Raw genomic sequence first — 22,283 nt, 5'->3', positions numbered from 1 at the left:
CCGGGTCCCAGCGGGGTTTCGTCTTCTTGATCCCAATTCCTGTTGGTCAATTCCTCTCAGCAATTCCTTCGGCCATTTTTTCAGAGCTCCAGGGCGGCTGCCGCAGAACTCGTTGGGCGGCGGGCTCGGCGAAGCTCCTGTGTGCCCGGTGCACGGCGGCGGGCTGGTCCGGTGTTGCTGCGTCGGCCCTTGGGTCTGCAGCGGTGGCCGGTCGCCGAGCGTACGCACCTGGCCGCTTCCGGGCATTGAGATTCTTGAAGGACTTGGAGGTCAGCAAGCGCGGAGTCTCCCATCCCATGTATCCCAGGGGCTCGTCTGTCCGTGCTTGGCAGCGAGTGGAGCCGTCCCCTCAGCCGGAGACTGCCGGGGGAATTGCGCCGAGCACGTTCCAGGCCGCCATTGTGTCGCCTGAGCCGTAGTTCTTAAAGTGTGGACTTTGGGTCACCGGCATCAGCATCATCCCGCGTACCCCTCTCTTTTATTCTAGTTGTAGAGCATCTGCTCAGCCAGCCCTCCGGTGGTTCTGGATGGTGTCTGCTCTGCTCTCCTGTCATAGTCTCAAAATTGTTGTGGTAGGCAACGATCAGGCTTCTGCCCTATGCCTCCATCTTGGTCCTCCTTTGTACAGTTAAGTCTTGATTGTTGTTGGTGTCACTGGGAGGAATTGTCCTCCAGGCCAATTGGCCGTGAGGACACTCTTTGTCTATAAAGGAAGAGTTGCTGTGCAGGAGACATGTTTATGGGCCGGGTCTTGGTGCAGCAATACTTTGGCGCTCACTGAGTCTGCCTCTTGAATGTATCCCTTATGCGAGTGGTTGAAATCTGGTGTCATCTCACACCGACCAGTAGATGCCCTCGTTTCTGGGTCTCCAATGTAGTGTAGGTCAGCTACTGCCTGAGGCACTCAGCAGGGAAAAGCCTCTGTGCTCAGCTTGGATGGGGCGGAGTTACAGGGTGGAGCCTACAACCTTGGCTTCCTGTCAGCCCCGCCCTATGAGGTTCCTGTGTCTGTGTCCCTCTGTACTCCTTGCAAACACCTCTGAGAGAAACGCGCCCTGGAGTTTCGCCCGCTGCCAAACAGTCTAGTCTCTCCCCTAATGAATCTGGATTCCCAGATTCTCGTCTGGAACTGGGTTTCAGTGTAGTTGGGACTGGGTCTCAGCGCAGTCTGGCGCTTTTGTCTCCTTCCCAGCAGGGCAATTCAGTGGCGCAGGCAACAGTCCGTCCTCTGCGCACCTTCCCGTGCGCGCCTCTGGAGCTCTGCCTTTCGCCGCTCCTCTGTGCCTCCACCCCATAGACCAGATTCATTCCCCCAGCGTGCGCCTGGCTTCCCAGGGTTTCGCCCGGAACTGGGGTTCAGTGCAGTCGGAGCTGGGGTTCAGCGCAATCTGGAGCTTTTATCTCCTTCCTGCTAGTGAACGCCGGCCAGGCCGTCAGCCGCCCCTTCCTCTCTGGCTCCATCCTCTCTGCACGCGCACGTGCTCGTGTCTCCGCCCGTGTCTCCATACCTCAGGCTTTTACGGCTCCTCTGATTATCCTTGTGGTTTTCTCTTTCTTTCTAGTTGTGGGCATTTCAGTCCGCCAGCTTTCCTGTGGTTCTGGATGATGTCCATTTTGACTTTTAGTTGTATTTTTGAAATTGTTGTGCCCGGCTATAGGTTAAGTGTTTAACCTATGCCGCCATCTTGGTTTCTCCCAAAATGCCTACTTTTTAAAAAATATACTTTATTGATTTTTTTACACAGAGAGGAAAGGAGAGGGATAGAGAGTTAGAAACATCAATGAGAGAGAAATATTGATCAGCTGCCTCCTGCACAACTCCTACTAGGGATGTGCCCGCAACCAAGGTACATGCCCTTGACCAGAATTGAACCTGGGACCTTGCAGTCCACAGGCCGACGCTCTATCCACTGAGCCAAACCAGTTAGGGCAGCAATGCCTACTTTTAAAATTCTGAATCTTAGCCATTAATTTTCATCTCCCTCATCAAGCTTTTGAGCAATAATATTAGCAAGAAGTAAAGTCATCGAATTTCAAATCTACCTTACTTTCTTAAATCCATTGTATTTGTTATTTATTCACTCAACTAATATTTACCAAACATCTACCATTAGAAACACACTATATTAGGTAATGTAAATATAATGGTGAGTGAAAGAGGACAGTCCCTAGCCTCATAGAGCTAACAGCCTAGTAAACAAAGGTAGTAAACAAATAATAATGTAAGTAAATATATATTCACAAACTGTGTTAAATGCTAGTAAGGAAGAAACCAAAGTACTATAAAAGCATAAACAGGAAGGACAGACCTATTCTGTATGTTTGACATTTTAAGTAAGATCTTAAGAATAGACATTAAGTGTGTGTGTGGTGGGGGATTCAGGGAGTATAGGGATGGAATGCATGAAGGCTTAAGGACAGAAAGAGAATGGCTAATAGTTAATGTTCAACTTGTATGCTTTCTCAAATGATTTTAATTCTGACTGTAAAAGCACTAGGAAACCACTGAAGCAAGGGGATAATGTGGCTATAGCAAGAAGAATGGATGGGAAGGTTGTAATGGTAGTTGCAAGGACAAGAAATAGAGAGCTACATCCTTCTGGACAACCTTCCGGATGAAGCCAGAGCTGCGACGGCTGAGGCAAGAACGACCTTCCTGAATAACCAGTGGTCAGGGGGCGGGGCCAGCGAGCCTGTGCCACCAGGCCAGCCATGGCGGTCCCAGCACCCCCTTCCGCAGAGGCGGCAGGAGAGGCAGTGGCATAGGCCTGGTCCCGGCACCGCACTTTCTGCAGAGGCAGCAGGAGAGGGGACTGCATGGTCCCAGTGCCTCACAGAGGTGGGATGGGGCGTGACCATGGCGCCTCAACCTCCCACGGCCCCTCCTCCACCTGGCCCGGCCCCCGATCGGCCCCCCCAACCAGTGGGTGGGAGGCAGGGCCAGTGCTAAGGAGCAGCAAGCCAGCTTCTGGTTGAGCGGCGCTCCCTCCCACCCCTGCTCAGCCAGAAGCTGGGCTCACAGGTGGCGAGGGCAGGCAGGGGGTAAGGAGCAAGGGGTCCTGGACTGCGAGAGCCCCGGACTGTGAGAGGAATGTCTGAGTGCCGGTTTAGGCACAGGGGGATTGGGCCTAAGCCAGCAGGTGGACATCACCTGAGGGGTCCCACACTGCGAGAGGGCACAGGCCTGGCTGAGGGACCCCCCAAGAACCCAGTGCATGAATTTTGTGCACCAGGCCTCTAGTAGGGCAATAAAGGTGAAGAGGAGAGGAAAAATTTGAGAGAATTAAAAAGTAAAATTATCAAGATTTGGTTAGTGACAGAATGAAAGAATTGTCTCTCAAATTTTGGATCTGTATAATTTAATTCACAGTATTATCACAAATCATAACTATATAATTTAGACATTTATTTAGTTGTGTAACAGCTGCATCCTTTACTAGATCATGTGTCTTTTCATCCCAATTCTTAGTATGTTGCCTAGAAAACAGCAGATACTTGGTCATTAACTGTTGATCTAATAAATGGATAGATGCTCTTACCATTGTGAGTTAAGAATACTTGGAAGAACCTGGGATTGAGGGTGGGGCTAGGGAAGAGTTATAAGAGTTCAGTTTTAGAGATGCTGAATTGAAGCATCCAAGTGGAGGCAACAGACAGTTAGTTATATATAAAACTAGAGGCCTGGTGCACCAAATTCATGCGTCGGGGGGTCCCCTCAGCCCAGACTGCACCCTCTCCAATCTGGCACCCCTCTACACCGGCAGTCAGACATCCCTCTCACAATCCTGTACCCCTGTCTCATAATTGTTCACCTACCTGCCTGCCTGGTCCCCCATAACTGCCCCCCTGCTGCTGGCCAGGTTGCCCCTAACTGCCCCCCCGGCCGGCTTGGTCGTCCCCCAACTGCCCCCCTGCTGTCCTAGTCACCCCCAACTGCCCACCCTGCTGGCCTGGTTGCCCCTCACGGACCCCCGCTGGCCTGGCCACCCCATGCAGCCTGCTTGTTCAGTCATTTGGTCGTCCCTCACTAAAGCCCCTGCTGGCCTGGTCGCCTCACGCAGCCTGCTTGTTTAGTCATTTGGTCGTCTCTCGGGCTGGCCCTGGGCGGGTGGGCAACTGCCATCTGAGGCTTGGCTGTGCCTCGGGCCAGCCCTGTGTGGCTGGGGTCTGAGGGGACTGGGGGACTTCGGAGGCAGGCGCACAGAGCGGCTGGACCTACCTGGGGACGGGCCCAGCCGTGCTGTGCGCCTGCTGCCCCAGCGGGGCTGAGAGGACTGGGCGCCGCCATCTTGTGGCTGTGGGCACCGCCATCTTTGAAGGCATAGCAGTCAATTAGCTTATTCCCTCCTTATTGTCTGTGGGCGCAGCCATCTTTGTGAGGGTATGATGGTCAATTAGCATATTCCCTCTTTATTAGATAGGATGATAGATCACAAACCAAATTCAATCAAGACTTTGTTTCTTTAATGACACATAATATATCCGAGATAATTATTTTCACCCTGGCCACATGTTTCAGTTGGTTGGAACATCGTCCTGTACTCCAAGAAAATGTGGGTTCAATTCCTGGTCAAGGCATAATCCTAGGCTGTGGATTTGATCTCCGCTCAGGGTGCATATGAAAGACAATCAATCAATGTTTCTTTCTCCTCTCTCTCTCATCTTCTCTATCTCTATCTCTGCTCTTGTGTGTGTCTCTCTCCCTTCCTCTCTTGCTAAAAAATCAATAAAAACATATCCTCAGGTGAGGATTTTAAAAAAGAATTATTTTCAAAGTTAAAAAGAAGGAAAATAAGAATGTTAAAGGAGTTTAAATATATTTTGTGGGTTTATATTATAGACTGGATATGTGTTGGGTAGAAGAAGAAAGAGAGGGAGGAAATACATTTATTGAGTACTAACTATGGTTACTGATCTTCATGTAGACATTTCCTCATTTTGGGGAAGTAAATATCTTGAAGTGGAATTACTGGGTAGTATGGCAACATTATAGTTAACTTTCTAAGAAACTTATCTTTTAAAATATGCTAAAACGTATTCATTTTCATTTATTTTTATTTGAATGTTGTGTAATAAAAAGTTTTGCATTTCTAAGTTTTTACTTTATGTTTCACATATGGAGGTTATAACTTACTTCTTTTTAAAAAAAAAAATATTTTATTGATTTTTTACAGAGAGGAAGGGAGAAGGATAGAGAGTTAGAAACATCAATGAGAGAGAAACACCAATCAGCTGCCTCCTGAATACCTCGTACTGGGGATGTGCCCACAACCGAGGTACATGCCCTTGACTGGAATCGAACCTGGGACCTTTCATTCCCCAGGCTGACGCTCTATCCACTGAGGCAAACCAGTCAGGGCCAAAACTGTTACTTCTTCTTTTTTTTTTTTTTATCATGGCATAATGTTCCTATTAATCAGATTTATTGTTTTTAAAATCTACCTTGTCTAATATTAGCTATGAATCCTTAGCATTTGTTAGGTATACTGAGCCTATCCCTTTATTTTCAGTTAAATTATCTCTGTAAGGTGATAGAAAGAAAAGCCCTGGGGCGGGGGGGAAACAACAACAATAAAAAAAAACGGCATCTAAGAGAACTATTTATTAAAGTCAAACTATTGTGGTAGTGAGTACATGTGAATATTTAAACACTTAGGATAGGCAATACAGTACAGTATTAAGAGTATAAGTACTGGGCTGAATGGGGTTGTTAGGAGGAATAAAGAGTTCACGTCTGAAAAATGCTTAGCAGGCTCAATAAACTTAACGGCTGTTATTATTAATACTTGGCATTATTATTATTAGTGTTATTATCATAAATCTTCCAAAGGGGAACATCTTGTGAGGGCTAAATGAGTATCGTCCAATTGAGGAATTGGATACAAAGAATATATATGCATGCCAAGAATATACTTAAGACATGGACATGCTATAAAAAGAGGTGCTCATAAAGAAAGGGATGTGCAAACAAGGTCTTCACTTGAAAAGCAATAATGTGGAGAATCGGTTGAGTCTGACACTGAAGGGTAATATAGTACTTTAAGACTGGAATGAAATTTCAGGTATCATCTAAGAAAGAAGTCAAAAACCATAAGACAAAGATCACTGACAATAAGTAGAAAGTCTAGAGTGTTACAGCCTAATTTTTTCGTGTCCGTCATTTCTGTTTCTCCATTAGGTTAAGAGTAAAATTCTGAAAATGAAAAAAAAAAACTACACATAAATAAAGAGTCTACTAGGGTATGGTAGAATATTACTAAAATGTATGTCTTCGTCAGTATTCCTTAGTAGAAGGAATACATGTACAATCATTATTATTGGAGCCAGTGTGAATATAGCATATCAAGAGATAAAAAATATCACCAAAGACAAAATACTTACACAGAAAAAAAATTAAGAATAATGTTCGAAAAGCAGCATAAGAAATACAGTTAATTAACTATAAGGAAGCTCTGATAAGACTGTCATGTGATTTCTCAATAGAAATTTTTTCAGATCAGAAAAAATTGTGACAAAATATTCAAAATGATTAAAGCAAGAACCTACAACCAAGACTACTCTACTCAGCAATGATATCATTCAAAATTGAAGAAGAAATAAAGGGCTTCTGAGACAAAAAAAAAAAAAGCTAAAGGAGTTTATCAGCAACAAACCAGTATTATAAGAAGTGATAAAGAAACTTCTTTAAGAAGAAGAAAACAAGAACATAAATATAAATAATAAAATGGCAATAAATACGTACCTATCAATAATTACATTAAATGTAAATGTATTACCCCCAGTTGGGTGGCTTAGCTGGTTGAAGTGTCGTCCAGTACACCAAAAGATTGCGGGTTTGATTCATGGCCAAGGTACATACCTAGGTTGCGGGTCCAATCTCTGGTCAGGACACATATGGGAGGCAAATGATGGATGTTTCTCATCTCTCTCTCTCTCTGTGCCCCCCCCCCCACCCACTCGCTCTCTAAAGTCAATAAAAACATATCCTTGGGTGAGGATCTATAATAATAAAAACATAACATGCTAATTAGACTGGATAGCCGAATGACCTTCCGGACAGCCTTCGGGAGGCCAAGGCAGCTGCTGTGGCTGCAAGGGCCAAGCCAATTGCACAAATTTTGTGCATCGGGCCTCTAGTTTAAAAATAAAATAAAATAAATATAAATGGATTAAATGCTCCAATCAAAAGACATCAGGTAGCTGAATAAGAAAACAAGATCCATACATATGCTATCTACAAGAGACCCACCTCAGATCAAAAGACACAAAATGAAAGTAAAGAAATAGAAAAAGTTATTTCATGCAAATGAAAACAAAGAAAACTGACTTAGTAATACTTACATGAGACAAAATAGACTTTAAAACAAAGGTTATAATAAAGGACAAAGAAGGATAAAGGGATCAACTCAACATGAGAATATAACCCTTGTAAACATTTAAGGACACAATATAGCATCTAAATATATAAAAGAATCTTTTGATGGACATAAAGAGAGAGAACAATATTAATACAGTCGTAGTAGGGTACTTTAACACCCCATTGACATCAATGGATAAAGCTTCCAGACAGAAAATCAACAAGGAAAGGAGGGCCTTGAATGTCACCTTAGGCCAGATTAATTTAATTTATATTCTCAGAGCATTTCATAAGAAAATAGAATATACAGTCTTTTCAAGTGCACATGGAACATTTTCCAGGACAGACTACATGTTAAGTCACAATACTCCCCAGGGGTCCCGGGGCGATCGCCACCCTGGGGGGGCGTGGCAGGACTCGCCCAGCCCCTCCCAGGGTCCCTGGGAACATTGCAGGCATGTGGTTGCTGAGACCCAGACCAGGCCTCTGGCCACAGATTCATAGCTTTGCGGAGACCTAGGGCAGGGATCTGCCTCATCTGCAGAGAGACAGAGGTTCTGCAGTGCCCCCAAGACATGGGTGGACCCAGCCAGGGATCAAGGGGCATGGAAGGACTCCTGGCAGAGGGGCAAGGACCCTCACCCCTGAGGCAGGGGTTGAGGGGTGGTGCCACCTCAGTGAAGGGGTGCTGCACTGCAGGGTACTGGACTGACTGACATGATTCAGAGAAGCTCCCAGTGCTAATGGGCCTCGCTCAGGCGGCCTTCACACTTCAGAGGCAGTGACTACTGCTCCTGCCTTGACCCAAAAGCAAGCTCGCTACACCCTGCCCCATGGCAGAGCATGCCTAGGCAGTGAGTGGGAAGCCTTCCACCTGCTTCGGAGAAGGGGGGGGCAGTAAAGAATGGGGGGAGAGGAAAGAATGTGGAGCATCTGCAATGAAGAGGTGCTTAAGAAAGAGGCTGGGAAGCCTGACTGGAAGGTTTGTTCTGTTTGCTGGGCCGCTGCCCCTTAGGAAGCGCAAAGAGCATGGCTCTGAGGGCTTCCTGTGTGCTGAGTCAAGTTCCACAGCCAACTGGAATTGGCCTCAGTTTCCTGGTCTGTAAAATGGATGAAGCGTGTCCCAGTGCCTTCACTGAGCTTTGATGGCCAATTGAGATACTATATAAAGAAAATGAGGGAAGAAGTGAGAAAGAAAAGGAAGGACAAAAAACACAAAAGAAAGACTGAAAGGAACCTGTAAACCCATTGTCACTTAAATAGGGAATATAGTCAATAGTGTTGTAATGATGGTATGATGCCAGGTGGGTACTAGAAATATCGGGGAACACTTTGTAAAGTATATGATTGTCTAACCACTATTCTGTAACTAATATAAAACCTGAAACCAATACAAAATAATGTTGAATGTAAAGAAATGAAAATTGGAGTGAAATTTTTATAAATTTCAAAGTTTAAATAAAAGCTGTAAAGGAAGGAAGGGGAGAATAAAAAGTGTTTTTCATTTTGCCACTTCATTAAAAAGACAGTTGTCTTTATATGGTGCTTTTATACTTTTCTAAGTCATTATCTCATTTTAATTTCCGGGCAACTTAAAGACAAGATAAGTATTCCCTCCACTATTCAAAGAAAGGAAATCTTGGTGTCTGGTCCTAATGATTCAATCGTCAAGCCCTTATTGTAAAGCAGGGTTAGTAAAATTTTCTGTGCAGGGTCATATCTATACTAATAAAAGCCTTGGGGGTGATCAGGCCAGCAGCGGAGGGTATTTGGGGGCAATCAGGCCCGCAGAGGAGCAGTTAGGGGGCAATCAGGCAGGTAGGTGAGTGGTTAGGAGCCAGCGGTCCCGGATTGTGAGAGGGATGTCCAACTGCAGGATTAGGCCCGATTCCACCGGGCCTAATCCTGCAGTTGGACATCCCCCGAGGGGTCCCATATTAGAGAGGGTGCAAGCTGGGCTGAGGGACACCCTCCCCAGTGCACGAATTTCGTGCACCGGGCTTCTAGTATTGTAATAACTTTATCATGTCAGGTAGGTACTTGAAATAGCAGATGGATCACTTTGTAAAGTATATGAGTGTCTAATCGCTATACTGTACACCTGAAACTAATACAAAATAACATTGAATGTAAACTGTAATTGAAAATAAAATTAAAATAAATTTTTAAAAAGAATAATGTTCCATAAGGAAACCTATATTGAAATGCTTTATTATGAACTTACCATTGCAGCCTTCAGTGCCACAGAATCTAGGTTGGGAAAATTAGCTAAAGAACCCTAAAATAAATAAATAAATTAATTAATACACACACAAACAAACAAAAAAGAAAAGGAAACAAGATGCAAAAAACATGCTATGCATTTTAGTTCATTTATAAAATACTAGAGGCCCAGTGCATGAATTTGTGCACAGGTGGGGTCTGGCTAGCCTGGCCCCAATCAGGGTAGATCAGGGTTGGGCCTGTCAGGAGGAGGAGTCGACGGGAAGTTGGGGGCAGGGGCTGAGGGTGGTTGGCTGGCAGGCCCCTCCCTTGATTGGGGTTTGGGGACTAATCCAGGGTCAGCAGCTGGGGGAGGGGCTGTGGAGTTTGGCTGGCCGGCCCCACCCCTGGTTGATGTATGTGGGTCCAATCAGGGGCAGAACTGGCCAGGGAGAGGAGCCTCAGGTGGTTGTCCAATCAGCCCTGCCCATGATGGGGTGGTGGGGGCCTATCAGGGGTGGAGCTGGCTGGGGGGAGAGAATGCAGGAGGGTGGCCAGCCGACCATGTCCCCTATTGTGTGTGGGGGGTGATCAGGGGCTGGGCCAGCCAGGGGCAAGGGCCACAGGGGCAGGGGGTTAGCCAGCCATCCCGACCTCGATCGGGGTGGGAGAAGTCAATCTGGGGCAGGGCCAGCCGGGGGGTAGGGACCATGGGAGGTTGGAGGCCGACCCTACCCCAGATCCGGCCAGTTCACTGGCTGCAGTGGGCATCATAGCGACCAGTCGTTCCAGACGTTACAGCATTCTGGTCACTGACTTTTTATAATATACACTGAGTGGCCAGAGTATTATGATCTCTAAACGCATAATAATCTGGCCACTCAGTGTATAACCTATATAATAAAAGGCTAATATGCAAATTGTCCCCTCGACCAGGAGTTCGACCAGCAGGCAGGCTGGCCAACTGCCCATGTCCCCTCCCCCTGGCCAGGCTGGCCGAACCCCACCCATGCACAAATTCATGCACCAGGTCTCTAATATACTATATATTATCAGTATAATACACACACACACACACACACACACACACACACACACACACAGAGTGGCCAGATTATTATGCGTTCAGAGATCATAATGGGATTTAATATCACTCAGTGTAGATAGTCCATTAGTGAATTGCCCACATTTGGAAATTTAGCTTATTTCCAAAGAACTCAAGTGTCATCTCTTCAACCTCAATTATAACAGGGATCATGATATGTTCATTTTTATATAAGTAGCAGAAAGGCACTCAATATTTGTTGGAGAGAGTAAAAAGCACATGTTTATTAACAATGGAAAAATCAGGATATCTCACATAAGCAAAAAAATGCAATTAGGCAGTTAGAGAATGGCAATGAGACATGGAGGCTTTAAGCATTAAACTTTGACAACTTTATCTTATCTAATAAAAGGGTAATATGCAAATTTACTGTCACTCCAACATACAAGATGGTTGCCCCCATGTGGACACAAGGTGGCCGCCACAAGATGGCCAGCAGGGGAGGGCAGTTGTGGGCGATCAGGGCAGCAGGGGAGAACAGTTGGGAGGGACCAGGCCTGCAGGGGATGGCAGCTGGGGGCGATCAGGCCTGCAGGGGTGGGCAGTTAGGGGTGACCGGGATGGCAGAGGAGGGCAGTTGGGGTAGAACCAGGTTTGCAGGGGAGGGCAGTTGGGGGCAACCAGGCCTGTAGAGGAGGGCAGTTGGGGGCGATCAGGCCAACAGGAGAGAGCAGTTAGGGGCAATCGGACCAGCAGGGGAGCAGTTAGGCATCGATCAGGCTGGCATGGGAGTGGTTAGGGGGTGATGAGGCTGGCAGGCAGAAGTGGTTAGGGGCAATCAGGCAGGCAGGCGAGCAGTTAGGAGTCAGCAGTCCTGAATTGTGAGAGGGCTGTCCGACAGCCCGTTTAGGCCTGATCCCAGCTTGGAATCGGCCTAAACGGGCAGTCGGACATCCCTAGAGGGGTCCCAAGTTGGAGAGGGTGCAGGCTGGGCTGAGGGATACCCCCTCCCTGTGCACGAATTTCGTGCACCAGTCCTCTAGTATAGTATAAAAATACAACAGTATTGGTTCCTTCTGGAAGATATTTGCTTACTGCTGTATCATAAGAAAAAACTTAAAACACGATTTTTTATAGATTCATTTAAGAATTTCTGGGATATAAAATATTCCTTTTTTTCTTTATTGATTAAGGTGTTACATATGTGTCCTTATCCCCCCATTGTAATATATTCTTCATGTTAACATCATTTAAAAGAGTCCTTTGCTTTTTTAAAGAAAGATGCTTACCTAATTTTCAAGGGTTTCCACCACTCCATTATGAATTTCTATTGGAATTCTATAACTTAATAAGATCATAGCTGGCCCCAGAAGTATTTACTTTTCCAAAGTAATATACCATGATTTGCTAAATTAAAAAAGAGATGACTGCTATTCATATAGTACTGTATGAGTTCAATTAACTGATAATGACATAGGGCTCTAAAAAATTTTCCAGAATAGTCTTTATATGTTTTATACTAATTTTTGTATATTTTCATTACTTTTAACCCAAACTGTCTGTAATAAAAAGATAATTCATAGAACTATACATGTATTATCTCATTTACTCTGAGACCAACCCTTTGAAGCACATATTATTACCCCCATCTACAAAAGAAGAAACGGAGATACGTCATTTTCTTAGTGAAAAAAAAGCTATTAAGTGGAAGAGCCAAGATTCAAACCAGAGTCTAATTCTAGAATCCATACTCTAACCTGATGTATTTCTCTAATTAGTAGTAGGTACATCCACATGCTTACCTGTTCAGGTTTATGTTGCTGTATGGTGTTATAGATGTAACTCAATCCTGACCTAGTTAAAACATAAGAAGCTTGCTCATTTATAAGTGTGTCCAAATGTGCTTCAATCTAAGATAAAACACAATAAAAAGAAAATATTTTAAAAGACTTGTAAGACTGATGAGAGTAGAAGTAGACTATCCTGCAGTCTTAGTGCTTCACCATGGGGCTGTTTCTTGAAGTGGCTATGATACCAGACTGTAGGGCACAGGGACTGCTTCTGTAACAAAGGCACTTCCTTCCCCTAAAGAGTAAGTCCTACTACAAAAAGGAGAAAAAGCCTTACTTTCAAAGAAGATAATCAAAGAGGATTCCAAGACTAGCCACTAGTCCAAAATTTTGAGTTGCTTTTCAGCTCTTTTAAAAGCTGGTAATAAGCCCTAGCCGGTTTGGCTCAGTGGCTAGAGCATCAGCCTGGGACTGAAGGATCTCAGGTTCGATTCCAGTCAAACCTGATTGCCCAGGTTGCAGGCACGATCTCCAGTAGGGGGTATGCAGGAGGCAGCCACTCAATAATTATTTCTCATCAATTATGTTTCTATCTCTCTCTTCCTCTCCCTACCTCTCTGAAATCAATAAAAATACATTTTTTAAAAAGCTGGTAATAAGTAAAACACAAACAAAAACACTAACAAACAACAGTGTAAAATAAAATACTTAGTAAGAATTCTGGGAAAAGTAAGGGCCTTATGTTCCTAACCTCCTCACTCCCTCACCCTCCTAACTTCCTAGCCTGACTCCAACACTCAAATATGCCAACTGGAAAAGCCTGAAATAAATCCCATTAGGGCTGAGGCAGTAAGTTCTCTTGAGGAGAAAGCAGGTCTGTGACAACAAGAAGAGAGTTGAGGAAGGTTAGTTTAAGATTTCAGGTTCAAGAGCTGCCTAAGACCTAGGTAGCAGAAATGACTTGTATGTGCTATCTGCTTTGTGCTGTGTTTGGGAAGCCAGAGGCAGAAGGCACAGAAGGGAACTACCCTATTGGGTTGAAGTATTCCCTAGTGGGAAGAAATCTGCTGTTCCCTTATTTTTATCAGTACAGGCCTGAGAGTCTGGAGGTCTTCTTTCTATTCCTCACCAGGAAGTTCCCTCAGTTTTACCAGTTTGTTTGCCAGTAACACAGTATAATACTAACTGTGCTATTACCATCAGAATGCTTGCCAGTGACTTAAGTATCTCCAATAGCTGAGCCCCTTTTAAAACTTACAACTGATTTAAAAGAGGTGAGTAGCTTCTAAGAGGGAACACATCTGAATAATCAGAAAAGGTATCTCTTCTCGAGGTAACACTACTGAAAGACATAGAGTACCTTATTTTTTTTTAAGTGAATCCTCCAAGAAAGTAAAATAAGTCCTTATTAGACTTACTGGGAATCAAAGGAAAACGAAATGTGCAAATGTAAACATTTAATAAAAAAGTTACTGATAAGATCCAAATTAGTATCTGAAAGAAAAATGGAAGAAAAGTAACATGGAATAAACATCAAAGATATAGATTACAGTGAAGAGGTTTAAAAAGAAATTAGAAGACAGACTCAAGAGATGAAGTCAAATAAGTACTGGAGCTTCAGATACAAAAATAACAGATGGAGAATAATTAATTAAAGATAATACAAACTTCATTGAGAAAAAGAAAGGGTTAAATCTTCAGACTGAAATGGCTCTGGAAAGTCCAAAATAAAAATAAGGGAAAAAGAGATATACCAAAAAATATTCTGAGGAAATATATGAACTCAAAGGAACAGCCTCACAAGTTTCCAGATGGATAAAACAGATTGCCACAAACAAAAGAGAAAAAGACTAGCCTGGACTTTTTACTTGACACACTAAGTGAAGCTGAGTCAGAGTAGAAGAAAATTAATAAGATTAATAGAAAAGGTCTGAAAATCAAGGAACTTCTACTCAACAAGGAAAACTGCTACTTTGCGGGGCCTGATAAACCATGTCTTCTAGTATCCACATCCTTGTATAATCCGTTCACACTATGGGTTGGTCCATGCCACTAGCACCAGCCAACAGCTATCAACAAGAAGAATGCAAGTGCACACTTAGCACTTACACAGTGGGGCCTGCTCTCTTGAAATGCAAAAAGCAAAAAAAAAAAATCTATGAATATTTAAGAAATGCAGGTAATTGGTGATAAAACATTGATAAATACCTGATATACTTAAATACCTAGAAAAAGATTTAGACAAATGAAAGAATTTGAAATTGAAATAATGATAAATACAGTAAAAACTAATATTTTTAAAAAGAAATTTACTAATTTTATATAAAACAGTATGCAAGAAAGGGAAATTAATCATACTTCATTATATTTCTTTTAAAATAGAAAATATCACTAATTTAGATGGAGCACACTCATTCCTCAGAAAACCACAAAACTTTACAAATGAATGTTTACTGTAGCCACTGCCAAACTGTTTATGTATTTGTGATAACACAACATTCAGAGTTTTAAAAAATTATATCTACTAATAATCACTATTTCAACATCAGAATTCAAGTATCTGGTAAATTTTCTACAAGGATTTTTTTTAGCCATTTTATAAAATCCTAAGTGATACCGTTTGGTTAAGGAAGAGAGTGACTGATATAATAAATTATAATGTTTTGCCTAACATTGGTTTACACACAGATAAAAATATAATTGTCCTCTATAACACCTTCTGCACTAGACACACCATAGCATATTATTATTCACAGTTCAGAAACTGAAATCTGCATACAGAATAAATGTTCAGATTAATCAGAAAAGCTTCATTCTACCACTACATACTGTGGTTTGAATATACTATCTTACCCATAACATATTCTGACTTCTCCAAAGCAAAACTAAACGACTGAATGTGTGTGTGTGCGTGTGCGTGTGTGTGTGTGTGAGCAGCCTTCCATCAGACTATAATGAAGAGTTTATAGGAATTAGGGCATAAAGCTAGTAACTGAGATCATATACAGAAAAACATTTCCATCACAGTGAAGTCATTTTATGGCAAAATTAACCTGAAACTGTAGCATTTCTAGACGTCTGTCAGTAAATTCAAATAGAGCTAATGTTGTCTTCATCATATATAGTGAATTGACCATGAAAGTTGCCATGTCAGCTGTGCCTAAATTGCTGGCTGACACAGTACACATCTGAAGGAGAGGATCCAAGATACACGATAAAACCTGTAAATGAAATATAAAATAAAATTTATTCTTTAATTCCCAATCAGTGATACAGGCCTGGGTTAATGGCACTTCAGAATGAAAGTCAAACTAATTTGAAAGGTGCCAACTTACAGAATCACATAAGAAAAGATTAAATGATATAATAATCAGAATACTTTTTTAAATGAACATAACGGAATGAATATTTTTTTAAATTAAAGAGAACTAATTTAATATTTGAAAGAAAACAATGAAAAGGTTTGTCAAAATATATGGATCATAAAATACCAGAATTTCAACGGAATTTACAATAGAAGAGTAACAAGCAATAATTAAAAACAAATTTACAACATACCTGCACAAAATCAGCTTGACGGGCATCTAATGGTACAACTGAAGAATCGTGAGATGCCAAAACTTCACGCAACAACATGAGTGTCTGATTTAATGCAGAACTTGGTCCAAGATCAGGTGGTGGGAGTTCAACCTAAAATAAGGTATGGTTTATCCACTGCTTTAATTTTTAAACTAAATTTTAATGTATAAATAAATGACAGTTCACAGTAAAATAATACATGCAAAAATTATAAAGCATTGGCTGGCACATTAGAAAGTCAATAATTTATCAATAGCTTATATTATCCCAATCAACACAGAAAGTGAAACAAAACATTTTGTTAATTATCTCAGAATTAATATATCACAGAAGTAAAGAATTTGTATGTCTAAAATGCAAAAAATTGTGAGAAAATTTAGTGTTCTTTGAATTGTAGAATAAAATTTTCATACAAATTTAAAGTGGCCTACTGTTTTGTTTCTTTTAGCCCAAGTTACAAGAAAAGAGCAATCCAGAGACACCAAATCTCAAAGATACTGGTTCAATATGTATAGGTTTGGGGTCTAGGAACTCATCTTTCAACAAGCGCCCGAGGCAATTGTCAGGAGACTTGTCCAGAAGGCTACATATACACGTCACAGAAATAGTGTAACAAGGCCACTAAAATCTTAAGCTCTGGAGTTAAGGAGATTAATTTTACATTTTGGATCTACCACTTACTAGTTGTATGTCCTAATAAAAATTATTTAACTTCTCAGTTTCAGAGGAATTCTGTAAGGATTAAATGGGATTATTACATCTAAACTACTGAGTAGAGTACCTGGCATTTACTAACTGAAAGGTATGCCAAGTTCATTATCCCTACTTGCTGGGATCATGAAAGCCAAAAAGAGGTGCCTATGAATTTTAAAAAGCAAACATTTTTCATAATACTTTTAATATTAACATAGATTTGTAAGTGAAACAAAATCCCATACTTAGAAGTCCATGTAACATACTTGTATTTTAAAAAATATGTTTTTATTGATTTCAGAGAGAGGAAGGAAGAGGGAGAGAGAGATAGAAGCATCAATGATGAGATAGAATCATTGATCAGCTGCCTCCTGCACACCCTCTATTGGAGATTGGGCACGCAACCCAGGCATGTGCCCTGACAGGGAATCGAACAAGACCTCCTGTCTCATGGATCAACACTCAACCACTGAGCCACACCAGCTGGACAGACTATATAGTCTTGTGTCAGGCAGACAGAAAGGCATAAGAATTTTAAAATATCAGGTTTATATTAAGAATATTTTATGTATAAAAGGTAATACATAAGTGACATCAGCAGAAATGATAAAGTATGACCTCTAAAAATACTCTCTCCTTCATAAAAACAACTAAAAAAAAATTATCATACATGCAAATAAACAAAAAATTATGGTCCATGCACAGAAAAAAAAAGTCAATAGGAAATTTCCCTGAGGAAGTTTAAATGCTAGAAGCCAAAGACTTTAAACCAATTATTTTAAATATATTCAAAGAACTAAAGAAAACCATGTTAATAAACTAAAGTATGAGAACAATGTCTCATCAAATAAAGAATATCAATAAAGAAATAGATTTAAAAAATCAAATAGTAATTTTATAGTTGAAAAGGACAAAAACTGAATTTTTAAAAAATCACTACAGGGAACCAACAGCAGATTTGAGCAGGCAGAATGAATAATCAGTGAACTGGAAGATAGGTCAATTAAAATTATGCAGTCTGAGAAAAACAAAGAAAAAAGAATGAAAAAAATTAACAGCATCTTAGAGACTGCTGGAACACCATTAACAACATAAGTAAAATGGGTGATCTCAGAAGAAGGAAGGGATGTTGAAAGAATATTTGAAAAAATAATGGCAGAAGACTTCACAAATTTGATTTTTAAAAATCTATTTAAACATCCAAATTCATGAACTCCAAGTACAATAAACTTAAAATGATCCACTCTGAGATACATCATAAACTGTCAAAAGACAAAGAAAGAATCTAAAAGCATTAAGAGAAATAACTCATCATGAACAAAGGATTCTCAATAAGATTAACAGCTGATTTCTCATCAGAAAACATGAAGACCTGAAGACAGTGGATGAAACATGCAAGGCTCGAAAGAAACAGACTGTCAATCAAGAATTCGGCATTCAGCAAAATTATTCTTTAAGAATGAAAGAGAAATTAACACATTCCCAAAAAACACAAAAATTCTTCATTAGCAAGCCTGCACTACAAGACGTTAAAGGGAATCAATCCTTCAAGCTAAAATGAAGGGACACTAAACAATAACTCAAATTCTCATGAAGAAATAAAGAACACCATTAAAGATTCCAACATAAATAAATATAGAAGACATTACTAATGTACTTTCTGTTTGAAACTCCCATTTTTTTTCCTATCTTAATTAAAAGACAATTGCATGAAGCAATAATTATAAATCTATGTTGGTGAAGACACAATGTAAAAAGACTTAATTCAAAACAATAATACCATGAAGGAAGAGGATAATGGGACTATATAGGAGCAAAATTTTTGTATATTACTGAAAATACTTGGTATTAGTAAAAATTAAAGAATTATAAATTAAGATATTTAATTTTAATTTGCAGGTCACCACTAAGAAAATAACAAACTATTCACACACATGTTTAAATAAATGAGGGAATTAAAGAAGCATTCTAGAAAATATTTACTAAACACAAAAGAAGGCAGTAATGGTGGAACTGAAAGGAAAAAAAAATTAAGTAATATAAAAACAAGTAACAAAATGGCATATATAAATGCTACTTTATCAGAAACTAAATTAAATTTAAAAGGATTAAATGTGCCAACCAAAAAACAGAGATTAGCAGATGGATTTTAAAAAAACACACTGACCCAACTATATGCTGTCTTTAAGAAACACACTTTAGATTTAAAGACACAAAAAGCTTAAAAGTAAAAATATGGAAAATATATACTTTGCAGAAAATAACCAAAAGAGCCAAAGTGGCTATAGTAATTTCAGACAAAAGACAAAAACTGCTACTAGAAACAAAGGACATTTTTATAATGTTTATTATAAAAATACTAGAGGCCCAGTGCATGAAATTCTTGCACGAGTAGGGTCCCTAGGCCTGGCTGGCAATCAGGGCCAATCTGTGGAGCTACTGGGGGCGGGGGGTGAATCGGGGCCCCCACTTGCACCCGCCTTGACTGGCCTGGCACTGCCTGCTCACCAGCCCTGCCCCCCGCCACTGGTTGGGGCCTGAGGGCTGTGGGCAGCTCCTGTGTTGAGCATCTGCCCCCTGGTGGTCAGTGCATGTCATAGCAACCAGTCGTACCACCAGTTGTCACACTATTCAGTCAATTTGCATATTAGGGTTTTATATAGGTAGATGTACAGCTAATAATTGAGCCCCAAAATACATAAAGCCAAAACTGAAAAAATTGAAGGAAAAATATCTCCCATGAAGGAAATATTTATTTCAAGTTTCATATCTCCTTCAGTTTTAACTTCCCCTTTTCTATTAAATTCAAATAAATTTGACCTGAAAAAATTTTCAGAATATAAAGTCACCTCTATAAAAGTAATTTTGGCCGCAGACAGTAGCTGACCTGCACGCCATTGGAGATCCAGCAGCCAGTGTACCTAGTGGTCAGTGTGAGACGACACCAGATTTCAACTTATCACATCCATAAGTGACACATTCAAGAGGCAGACTCAGTGAGCACAAAAGCCCCACTGAAGCAAGTCCTGCCCCATAAGGGTGTCTCCAGCACAGCAGTTCTTCCATTATAGACACAGCAGGTCCTCACAGCCAATTGGCCTGGAGGTCAATTCCTCCCAGTATACCAACAGCAATCAAGGCTTAACTACAACAAGACTGTGCACTCAGCCTACAAAGGGGTATACAATGAGTATCCACCTCAGGTGATTGGGGAGGCTGAACCACTGGGCCCTATAGCTCACCTACCACACAAAGCTACTCCATCAACACAGGGAAGCAGCCAAAATGCGGTGACAAAGAAACATGTCACGAATGAAAGAAATGAAGGAAAGCAAACTACTGGACATAGAGTTCAAAACCACATTTATAAGGTTACTCAAGAATCTGCTAAAAACCTCTGAGGAACTTAGTGAGACCTTTAAAGATCTTAATGAGAATGCCAAAAAAAAAAAAAAATGGAAAAGGACCAGTCAGAAATTAAGCTTACACTGTCTAAAATAAAGAATATACAGAAATTCAACAGTAGATCAAAGGACCCCAAGAATGAAACCAAAGATTTGAAACATGAGGAAACAAAAAACACCCAACCAGAAAAACAAAAAGGAAAAAGAATCCAAAAGTATGAAGATAGTGTAAGGAGCCTCTGGGATAACTTTAAGCGTACCAACATCTGAATTATTGGGGTGCCAGAAGAAGAGAGAGAGCAAAATATTGAAAACCTATTAGAAGAAATAATGACAGAAAACTTCCCTACCTGGTGAAAGAAATAGACTTACAAGTCCAGGAAGCGCAGAGAACCTCAGACAAGAAGGATCCAAAGAGGACCACACCAAGACACATCATAATTAAAATGGCAAGGGCAAAAGACAAAGAGAGAATCTTGAAAGCAGAAATAGAAAAACAGTTAGTTACCTACAAGGGAATGCCCATATGACTGTCAGCTGATTTCTCAACAGAAACTATGCAGGCCAGAAGAGAGTGGCAAGAAATATTCAAAGTGATGAACAGCAAAAACCTACAACCAAGATTACTCTACCCAGCAAAGCTTTTAGAATTGAAGGTCAGATAAAGAGCTTCACAGACAAGAAAAAGCTAAAGGAGTTCAGCACCACCAAAACAGGATTATATGAAATGCTGAAGGGTATTCTTTAAGAAGAGGAAGAAGAAGAAAAAGGTAAAGATAAAAATTATGAACAACAAAATGACAACAAATACATGCCTATCAATAAGTGAATCTAAAAATCAAGTGAATAAAAAAATCTGATGAACAGAATAAACTGATGAATAAAATAGAATCAGGTGCATAGAAAGGGAGTGGACTGACAATTCTCAGGGGGAAGGGGGTGTGAAGGGAGCAGGAAGAGACTGGACAAAACTCTTACACCTATGGATGAAGACAGTGGCAGGGGTTAAGGGCATGGGGTGGGGTGGGGAATCAGGTGGAGGGGAGCTATGGGGGGGAAAAAGAAGAACATATGTAATAATCTGAACAATAAAGATTTATTTAAAAAAAATAATAGATCCATTACAAATCATTTCACAGAGGATTTCAGTACTATCCATTCCTAAATAAAAACTGCTATCAAGTTTGCTATCACCATGTTTAACTAACCATTCACTATAAGCAGAATCCTCTGATCTCATATTTGTTTTAACAGACAACTTTCTGAAATATCCTCAAACATTATAGTACTTTAAACTCATTTGTACTATGGCCGATCACATAGCATGTGGCACAATACTGAGACATTGTCAAAAATCCCCTCCAAGAAGGAGAACTTTCCCACGAAATGCAACATTCAAATTCATAATTTCTCTTAGTAATCTGTCTATGGCGCTTATAACATGACTGAATGCCATGGTGCATTCATCAATAATAAGTTGGGCCTTTTTAATGGTTTTAGTAACTATACTCTTTATATCGAGTCTAGAAATTGAAGTTTCATTTAATGGATTTGGTAATTTATATTGGGAATGAAAGGTTCTTCCACCAAGAAGTAAATCCGCAGCAATTCATGTAGATGCTGTGGGTAAAACAGTACCACCACGACCTCTAATATAATGTATTAAAACTTTATAAAGATACTAGAGGCCTGGTGCACGAAATTCATGCACGGCGAGGGGTGGGAGGTATCCCTCAGCCCAGCCTGCACCGTCTCCAATCTGGGACACCTCGAGGGATGCCCAACTGACCGTTTAAACGGGTAGTTGGACATCACTCTCACAATCCAGAACTGATGGCTCCAAACTGCTAGCCTGCCTGCCTGGCTGATTGCCCCTAACTGCTTCTGCCTGCCAGCCTGATCACCCGCTAACCACTCCCCTGCTAGCTTGATCGACGCCTAACTGCTTCCCTGCAGGCCCAATTGCCCCTAACTGCCCTCCCCTAGAGGCCTGGTTCCCCCCAACTGCCGTCCCCTGCAGGCCTTGTCCCCCACAACTGCCCTTCCATGCAGGCCTGATCCCCCCAACTTCCCTCCTCTGCAGACCTGGTGGCCCCCAACTGCCCTCCCCTGCAAGACTTATCACCCCCAATTGCCCTCCCTCCCTTGCAGGCCCTGTTGTCCCCAACTGCCCTCCCCTGCAGGCCAGGTCGCCCCCAACTGCCCTCTCCTAC

At 41.4% G+C, this 22,283-nt stretch overlaps 1 protein-coding gene across 1 annotated transcript in view; it reads right to left on the bottom strand.

Annotated features, from left to right (window-relative positions):
- The window catches only part of COG6 (component of oligomeric golgi complex 6), a 113,944-nt gene that overhangs the window by 15,507 nt on the left and 76,154 nt on the right, over positions 1–22,283 (bottom strand). Inside the window, exons 14-17 of the mRNA XM_054719768.1 lie at positions 15,953–16,084; positions 15,448–15,615; positions 12,407–12,514; positions 9,582–9,635 (exon numbers count right to left, since the gene is read on the bottom strand). Of these exons, the coding sequence (XP_054575743.1) occupies positions 9,582–9,635; positions 12,407–12,514; positions 15,448–15,615; positions 15,953–16,084 (462 nt within the window). The remainder of the gene's footprint in view (positions 1–9,581; positions 9,636–12,406; positions 12,515–15,447; positions 15,616–15,952; positions 16,085–22,283) is intronic.

The sequence above is a fragment of the Eptesicus fuscus genome, chromosome 8, assembly GCF_027574615.1.
Source record: "Eptesicus fuscus isolate TK198812 chromosome 8, DD_ASM_mEF_20220401, whole genome shotgun sequence".
Taxonomy (NCBI): domain Eukaryota; kingdom Metazoa; phylum Chordata; class Mammalia; order Chiroptera; family Vespertilionidae; genus Eptesicus; species Eptesicus fuscus.
Note: the sequence above shows the minus strand (reverse complement) of the source record. Positions and strands in the feature narration are given on the sequence as shown.